The sequence below is a fragment of the Brassica napus genome, chromosome C3 (genome assembly GCF_020379485.1).
Source record: "Brassica napus cultivar Da-Ae chromosome C3, Da-Ae, whole genome shotgun sequence".
Classification (NCBI taxonomy): Eukaryota; Viridiplantae; Streptophyta; class Magnoliopsida; order Brassicales; family Brassicaceae; genus Brassica; species Brassica napus.
The window spans coordinates 20,727,086-20,736,339 of record NC_063446.1 but is presented as its reverse complement, the minus strand read 5'-3'; the positions used below and the strand labels follow the sequence as shown (position 1 = coordinate 20,736,339).

Below are 9,254 nucleotides of genomic sequence, written 5' to 3'. Positions count from 1 at the left end.
TAATTCAAGAATAAAAATTCATACAAACCTAAAAATGTAACAAATGGTACGGGTACAGATAATTGGTTAAGCTAGTGAAACCAATGTCTCAGAAAGTGAAAACCGGTCATCAAAACAGAGATCTTACATGTTACACAATACAATGGGATGTCTCTTTGCTGTAATCATCTTTCATCTGCATCTCACATCGGCTACAAGATGGCGAATCCGAGGAGCATACCATTTCACTTTCTCTATATGTTCTACTGTAACTTCCCAGCTACGACCTAAACCATGACAAACCAAAATATAAACCTGAGTTATTCTGTGGTTAACCAAAATAAAGAAAACCACATTACATCACAGTCTTGATTTAGTAACCAAAATCAAAAAGCGTTTGACAAAATAGTCGTTTACCTTCGGCTCTGGCGATATCACCTAATGATTTGGATACATGCTCGGACCAACTGCTCACATCCGAGTCCTTGACGTTTCCATGCACATGGAGTATTCCTCCCTCTGGCCTGCAAGTTCCAATACCATGAACAGAGAGATTAGTGAGAATTCATTACTTCGCAAACTTATGTAAAAGAACCAAGTTCAAGGAAACTAAAACGACCTTAACGCCTGAATAGCTGTGACCCAGCTTCCTTCGCTGGTCGGGATAAGACCGAGACAGACTCTGTCAGCTACTCCCTGAGAATAAAAAAAATTTCAAACCCCAAGCAATTTATTTAGTCCAACACTTAAAACAATTTGCACAAGATTGAATATATTATGAGCCGTTTATAAAATGTCATCAACGTACTTTGGGTGCATTGATCCTGTTATCCCCTTCAAGAATGATACAACGGTCAGAAACAAAATTTGCTTCAACGTTATGACGAAGTGCTTCAATAGCATGAGGATTCCATTCACAAGCATATACCAGCTTTGCCTTTGCCCTGCAAAAGTATACTTGCTAAGAATGAATTGAAGCTACAAGAGATCATTTGTGGTTGTAAGACTTCCTTCGTTTGTTTAATGGTGGCATACCTCACAAGGAATGGGAGGGTAAAGTATCCGATTCCAGCAAACAGGTCCACCACAACCTCATTTTCGCAGGCCACGTTACCCATACGTAGCTTTTCTGAGAGATTACCCCATGAGAACATGCACTTGGTAGCGTTAAAAGAGTACAAGATCCCATTTTCACGGTGATCAACCCATCCATCGTCTCCCACAAGAATCTCCAATGTACTATCCCTTGTACCGTTGGCTTCCACACGTCCCTTGAAAGCAAATGCAAATAGGGGGTGGTGAGACAAAGTGCTTACTACAACTATCAAATAAAAAGGTTACACTTAAACATACTTGGCGTGCAAGACGGTTGGCACTAAGGGATATAGCAACAGCAGACCAAACTTCCTCACTTATAGAGCTCCAAGCTGGATCTTTAAAAGATGTTACAGGAAGTACAACAATATCTCCAAGCCGTTCCCATCTACCAATAGAAAAAATATACACAATAATTATCAGTTTCTAAAAAATCAGTGTATGTCCTAATCAGCAAATGGACCTAAACGAAGTGATTTTCTTTTAACGATATAATTTAATCTACGCATTTAAAAAGTTGGTCTGCGTGCACGCCTAATCAACAATCCCCTATAAAATGCCTAATTACCTCTTAACGAATTTTTGAACATTGATAATTATCATACGGAAGTGAAAACCAACAACTATTCAGTCCCTGGACATAATAAATTTAGCATTCTGTAACACTTACTTCTGTGGAAGCTCATCCAAAAGCTCCTCAGGTAGACCTTTCTGTTTAAGTATAGACGTAACAGCTTCTTTCATTCTTTGTAAAGGGGACTTTGCTACTTTTTTGGCTTCAACAGCTACATTAGTGAATTTTCTAGCACCAAGTTCCTTTAACAGATTCAAAGCCACGGAGCTGGATATTTCCTTCAGTGATAGACCCTTTGTGAGTTGGCTGGTAAGGTGATTATCTTCTGACCCTTCTAAATCCTTGTCCAAAAGCTGCTTTTCATGAAAGAGAGCAGACAACTTTTCGGTAACAGGGAAGCAGATATAAAGACCTTTCTCGTGTGAATAAACTTTCCTCTCAAGGTCTAACCATCCAAAGTTTTTAAGTATGTCTTTGCCCAACTTTGCATACTTTCTTTCTAACTGTATGACACAGGGTTGAGACAGAGAAGCTTCAGTCTTCACTTCTATAGAAGCCTTAACATCATTTTCACTCATAGTCAATGATTGAAGCAAGTTGATTTTCACTGGTTCGCTAAACTTTGTCCCAAAAGCATAGCAAGCAGCTCCACCACCAATAACGATAAGATCATCCCCAATTACACTAGCTGTACTTCGAACTAACAACTCTCTGTTCATAAAGTCCAGTCTCACACTCCTCCACAAACGGTGCTTTAGATCAAGCAGAACCAAATCATGACAGTTTTGTGAAACAGGGCAGCCTCCAATTATGCCAATAACATGTTTATACACAAACATCGAGTGTGAGAACCTGGCCTGAGGCCATTTTCCTGAAACCATTTCAAGTTTCCAAGAACAGCTTTGGACGTCAAAACTATATAGATCATCTAGTACCTTTTCACCGTTGTATCCTCCGAACATGAATAACTGAGACTCATATGCAACCATATCATGAGAATGGCGCGCACAGGGCCATGGACCTCTCTGTTCAATTTCTTTCCACTGAAGGTTCTTTGTATCCAAAAAGTGCAACGAGGATAATATCTTATCCTGGTTAAGCCCACCGAATATATAAACATTTGAGCCAATACTGGCTGCTGCATGACGATGCCTCGGAGGAACTTCACATCCAATGCATCTCTGTGAGCTCCATTCACACTTTGATATATCAAGCATCCACACATCATTCAGAATATTTAAGGGATCAGCTCTTCCTCCAATCACAAACATGCAATCGCCCACCATTGAAGCAGTATGTCCAAGTCGTGGTGAAGGAGATTCATTGACTGCGACCAACTTTAAGGTGCCGCATGAAGGGTCAAGCAACATAGACTCGTTTCGTCGAGCATGTCTACCAAAACCGCCAAAGCCACCAAACACAATAACTTCTTTTCGGTCTGTTTTATCTATCGTACAAGCTGCATGTCCCCAAAGGTGAAGCTTCTCAACAGATTCCCCGGTGATGGATATTGTTGAGAGCGGCATAAGATCTTGATGAGGCCCTGCCAATGATTTAGATAGGGAAACTGGTTGTCACGTTTAAAATTTGGAAAGTTATCCTGCAAACCAAATAGCATCACTCAAATTCTCGACCAAAGATACTCTACCACTAACATAAACGCTAGATTACGTCCAATTCTACTGCATTGTTCAAGTTAGGCCTAGCTTTTCTACCCGAGATCCCAACCGAACCCAAACTCACAAATACCCGAATGGTTCATATATATCTATATCCGAAATATCTAAACCGAATCGAAACCGAATAAAAACCAAATTGGAACTGAATGGGTACCCAATATAAAAAATGCAACTTTTATACCTAAAATATTTATTATAATAGAAAACATAAAATAACCAAAATCTACAAATATAATTTATAAACATACAAAAAATATCTACAAATATTTGAAATAAACAAATTATTCAAATTACTGGAAAGTATCCAAATATTTTAAACCGAAATAATTTGAATTATCCTATATTTTTATCCAAACTCCAAATTAAGCCATACCCAAAAGCCAAACTGAACCGAATTTCTCTCTGTTGATCCTACATTCCCCTAACTAAGAAACTATCTGTTACTCGAAATAACCGACCAGGTGCCCAAAATGTCCGGACCTAATTCAAGCGATCACCTACTGATACACATAAATTCGATATAGAAGATTGAGCTCAGCGAACTACCAGGAAGCAAGTCACCATTGTTGATACTCGACTCATGATTCTCAGCTAGATTCTCGAAATTATCCTCCTCCTCCACATCATTAGCATCATCTGGATTCTTGAAACCGTTACTTAACAAAGCTAAACCAAACCCATCAGTCCTCTTCCTATTAGCAACCATCTTCTCATTAGCAACATCAACAAGAAACCTCACATACTCCCGCGAAACCATAACCTTCCCCGTATCACCCAAAGGCACCTCCATCCGAATCGAACACCGTATAGCTATAATTACCCTTTTACCCTCGCCGCAACACGTGATCCCCGACTCTCTAAACCCCGCGGAGATAGCCGTCGCCACGAGAAACTGAGCAGACCTCACGTCCTTGCACTCTATCGCGATGATCAACGGCTCGAATCGGAAGACCAACTCGCTGGGCTGACCGAGCGGATCAGTAATCTGAGTTGGTGGATGTGGAGGGAAGAGGAGGTGGAGTACTGACTCCGGATCTGCCGGATCGTGCGTGATGTAGAGCCACGAGCCTCCGCGAGCTTTCTTCTTGGTTGAAGGGTTTGTTGATTGCGGTTTGGGTTGGGAGAGGATTGAGATTCGACCGGAGCAGGAGCTGGTGGTGAAGTAGGAAGGGTGGTGGTTGATGGTTTCGAGGAGATGGAGGATGGGCTCGTCGAGGAAGCCTTTCGGAGACTTGTCGGTTACTGATGAGCGGATTGAAGCTAGCGTCGCGGCTTTCCTCTTCTCGAATTCCATTTTTTTCGAGGTTGATGTGGAGAAACCCTAGCTGAGGTTTTGTAAACCTCGGTGACGAAGGTGAGTCGTACTAAACGGTCATAGCCGTTGCCGTTTAGATACGTTGATACGACAGCGTTTTGTGGTTTTTGGATTAAACATTCCGGTTCAATCAATACTCAATTCATGCTGATAAAAGGGTCTACACAATGTTTCTAAATTAGTAAATTGGGAAGTGGCAGTGTACTTACCAGAAAGGTCTGTACAGTGATTATCTTGTCTTCCAATGAAGTTGAAAGAGACCTATTAAGCATATATATTCTTTAGAGATTCATAGAATATCCCAAGCATAACAGATATTAATATCAAAATGTATTTTTTTTTTATGTGTAAAATGGATTTTTTACAATCTTTTACTCTTTTCTTAGTATTACAAAATTAAGAGCGAATATTAAAGTGTGATATGTAAAGTGGATATTCAAAAATTCTCAAATGAAATATTTTTTGCAGTTCTCTATTTTTCTTATTTTTATTGAAATTCATTGTGAGAACTCTATTGAAATATTCTCAGTGGAAAATTTCTTAGATCTGAGATCTCACTTGTCAAAGTTTGTAACTATTATGAATGAGTTTAATTTGCTTCTTCCTCAATGTCAACCAGATATCGATATCGGCACGATACAAATTAGAGGCATCTTAAAGAAAGAAAGTTGTTCGAAGAGAAAAATAACCCAACTGACTTCCTTCTATCAACGGAGAAGAAGTCGTCTAAGGAAGGGATATTCATAATTATAAGATTAATGTTTATAGATAATTTTATTAAAAGTTCATCACCTTATCCAATTTCAATACTATTTTCCAAAGAATCAATCAAGATCTTACTACTAAACATATTTCAAATAACTCAAAATCGAATTCGTGCTTCACCTTGAACATGCCAAATTCAGAGTTAAGAAATGATAGTGTTTTGTGGGGAGTTCAAAAGAAACACCAAAGAAGATATACTATGACAGCACTGAAAGACAACCTAACCAGAGTAGTGATCCTAATACGGTCATAACAACACCTCAAGCAGTTCACATGAACCAAACAATTATGGACTTAAAGCAGTGGATCATCTCGACCGCAAAGATGCATTAACAAAAGCCACTAAGAGTGACTTGAAACGCATAAATCCATATAAACACTACATGTGGTTGCCCAAGAAATAGAAGAGCAACTCGATGGAAGTCGAAGAACAGCCTTCTTTCAAGAAGCAAAAGCAGTCATAATGGGACTGTGAGTTGCAGCAAACCGTCCAAGACTAGGACTACTCGATCAAACAACCACCTAAGAACTCGATTTCCTCTGGAGTTCGCTGAAGGATATATGTTCCAAAGTCAACCGCCCTATAAGCTCAGCATCAGAGATTAAACCCGTCTTTTTGCAACACAAACGACACCCTTCACAATAAAAATAATTGGGTTGCGAGTTTGTATTTCAGATAATTTAAGATAGCAGCCTTCATAAGAGAATTGGATCCAAGTGATCACATGGATGTGTTCTCCATAACCATGAGATGTGCACACTTCACCACTTGAGAACAAGACGCCGGATATTGTCAGCTCTTCGCGGAAAGTCTTAATGTACTAATATTAATGTGGTTCTCGAGACTGAAGGCGAATTCACTTGACAATTTTCACCGGTTATCAACAGAATTCCTAAAACATTATTCATAGTTTATCAGACAAAGAGCATCAACCACTGATTTATGGAAGATGGCACATGGTCCCAAAAAAGGTCTGAGAGCCTTCATAAAGAGATTCAAGAGCATGGCATCAAAAGTTCTGGTTCCTGGCCAACTTCAATAGATGCACTCCACAATGTGTTGTAAATATATTTATCCTTCTGCTAGGACCTGAACACGAACACCAACATTTTTCTAAAATATGCTCTCTATCAAACAAACTGCTTCATCGTCATGGAAGAAAACAAATCCATGTATCTCGCTAAGCAAGCTGCAATGAAATCCTAGACAAAATGAAAAGACGATTGATACACATTAAGAACCACAATAGCACAAGAACTGAAACAAGCAAAACAGAAAAAAATCATCCAGTTATACCATAAGCGACTCAGGAGCAAACGAAGCGGCTCCATCGGATCCAACTAGACCATGGAACAAACAGCAGCGACAAGTTGAGGATTGACACCATTGAGTGTTCCCATCTTATATATGCTCTCATCACTGTGTTAAACAAAGACAAGGTACAACCATAAATACGTCCAGATACCGGAAAGCACAAGAAACCATGAATCGGCACCGCTTTCAATAGAAGTCACAAGATCTTCCTAGAGATGATTTGCTAGTCCATCTTATATAAAACTGATATTTTTAAGTATACAAATTGTATTTAAGTATTTATGTATTAATTTGATTTTTAGTTCGATTCTATTTTTTTAATAAAAAATAGGAATTCGATTTTGGTTAAGGTTTTCTCGGTTCGGTTTTCGGATTGAAGATAAAATATCTAGCCCCTGTTCAATTGCATTAAAGTACAAATTTATCTGAGTAAACCAAATCGAATTGAACCAAACCGAACGCACCAATTTAATTTATATCACTTGTTTCATCATATATTTTCTCTCATTGGGAGAGACTCAAAACTAATAAGCATTGGTTGGCTGATAATCAAACGAAGATATCGGATTCTCCACTCATACAATGCCACGTCAACAAAATGAATCCTACATCAAAGACTTAAAAAAAACCCAAAGGTTCAAAACCTTATCTCCAAACCTCATCCGTTACCTTCTCTTCCCTCCACTCAATTTCTCTTCTTTCCTTTCTTCCTCTTACAATCAAAGAACATAGATAAGGTTATACCAAAACTCTGTCCGAACAGAAAGAAAGAAAAACGTATCTTCTCTCAGAACAAGATCAATAACAATGGCTTGCACTAACCTAACAACAATGTATCTTTCATCAAAACCATCTCTCTCTGATTCCTCTTCCTTGTCCTTCCGATCTGTTCTCAACCCACTTCCTCTCCCAAACCACAATTCCTCTCCTTCAAGATCCTCCTCTGTTTCACCAATCCAATCCTCCCTTCGTGAGCTCAGAGACCGTATCGATTCCGTCAAAAACACACAGAAGATCACCGAAGCCATGAAGCTTGTCGCTGCAGCGAAAGTCAGGAGAGCTCAAGAAGCCGTCGTCAACGGCCGACCGTTCTCAGAAACCCTAGTTGAGGTTCTTTACAACATCAATGAACAGCTTCAAACCGATGACATCGACGTGCCCTTAACCAAGATCAGACCGGTTAAGAAAGTTGCACTCGTTGTCGTGACCGGAGATCGAGGGTTGTGCGGTGGGTTTAATAACTTCATCATCAAGAAAGCAGAGGCAAGGATCAAGGAGCTTCAAGGTCTAGGTCTTGACTACACAGTGATTAGCGTGGGGAAGAAGGGAAACTCTTACTTCCTCCGTCGTCCGTACATCCCCGTCGACAAGTACCTCGAAGCCGGGACCTTACCGACCGCGAAGGAAGCTCAAGCTGTTGCTGATGATGTCTTCTCTCTGTTTATAAGCGAGGAAGTCGACAAAGTCGAGCTCTTGTACACAAAGTTCGTGTCTCTTGTCAAGTCAGAACCCGTGATCCACACGCTACTACCTCTATCGCCTAAAGGAGAGATCTGTGACATCAATGGGAACTGTGTGGACGCTGCTGAAGACGAACTCTTCAGGCTAACGACGAAAGAAGGGAAGCTTACGGTCGAAAGAGAGACTTTTCGGACACCAACCGCTGATTTCTCGCCGATCTTGCAGTTCGAGCAAGACCCTGTTCAGATTCTTGATGCTTTGTTGCCTTTGTATCTTAACAGTCAGATTCTTAGGGCTTTACAGGAGTCATTGGCGAGTGAGCTTGCAGCTAGAATGAGTGCGATGAGTAGTGCTTCGGATAATGCATCTGATCTTAAGAAGTCGCTTTCGATGGTGTATAATAGAAAGCGTCAAGCTAAGATTACTGGAGAGATTCTTGAGATTGTTGCTGGAGCTAATGCACAGGCTTGATTTGTGTTGGTACCTATTTGATATATGAGCAGACTCTTTTTTATCATCGTTCTCGTTGGTATAATGTATAATTTGTCTAGAACATGTTCTGATCTTCCCTTTAAAATCAAGCAATTACAAACATAATGCGGTTGTATTTATTTTGGCCTTCCATTGGATAAATGATTTTAAAAAGATTTGAATGTGGAGGTTTTGCAGGATCCTTCAAAGAATAAAATTTTTATTTGTGATCAGTTACTTTAGTCATATTCAATTGTTGTTATGAATGATCTTAGTTAGGCAGAAAGGAAAGAGTTATCATGAGTATTATTGCTAAGTGTTTGTTTTTCTTTTGGTCATCTATTGTCAAATAGTTTTTTTTTTTTTTTTTTTTTTTTTTTTTTTTTTTTTGATATTCTAGGGTTCCCCGCTTCGCGGGTCATTCCCTGGGCCCGGTCAGGCAGCGGGCCAGCTTCACCCGGGAGGTTTTTCCCTGAGCCCGAAAGCCCAGTACCCACTTTTGTCAAATAGTTTTGATGTAGCTACATGAACTTCAAATGGCACTCTTCAAAGGAATATCAAATAAAGAAAAGAACATTGAATAGGAAATCAGATTTGTTC

General features: G+C 39.7%; 2 protein-coding genes across 2 annotated transcripts; one reads left to right on the top strand and one right to left on the bottom strand.

Annotated features, from left to right (window-relative positions):
• On the bottom strand, nucleotides 1–4,747 carry LOC106381444 (tRNA wybutosine-synthesizing protein 2/3/4-like). Its single transcript, XM_013821345.3, has 8 exons — nucleotides 3,874–4,747; nucleotides 1,745–3,191; nucleotides 1,333–1,462; nucleotides 1,015–1,250; nucleotides 788–923; nucleotides 599–675; nucleotides 397–503; nucleotides 1–266 (listed from the first exon to the last, which is right to left on the bottom strand). The coding sequence occupies exons 1-8, from the start codon at nucleotides 4,619–4,621 to the stop codon at nucleotides 172–174; spliced, it is 2,976 nt and encodes a 991-aa protein (XP_013676799.1). The 5' UTR covers nucleotides 4,622–4,747; the 3' UTR covers nucleotides 1–171.
• A 2,618-nt stretch (nucleotides 4,748–7,365) lies between these two features.
• On the top strand, nucleotides 7,366–8,887 carry LOC106381443 (ATP synthase gamma chain 1, chloroplastic). The gene has a single exon (XM_013821344.3). The coding sequence runs from the start codon at nucleotides 7,530–7,532 to the stop codon at nucleotides 8,652–8,654; it is 1,125 nt and encodes a 374-aa protein (XP_013676798.2). The 5' UTR covers nucleotides 7,366–7,529; the 3' UTR covers nucleotides 8,655–8,887.
• Nucleotides 8,888–9,254: the final 367 nt, after the last annotated feature.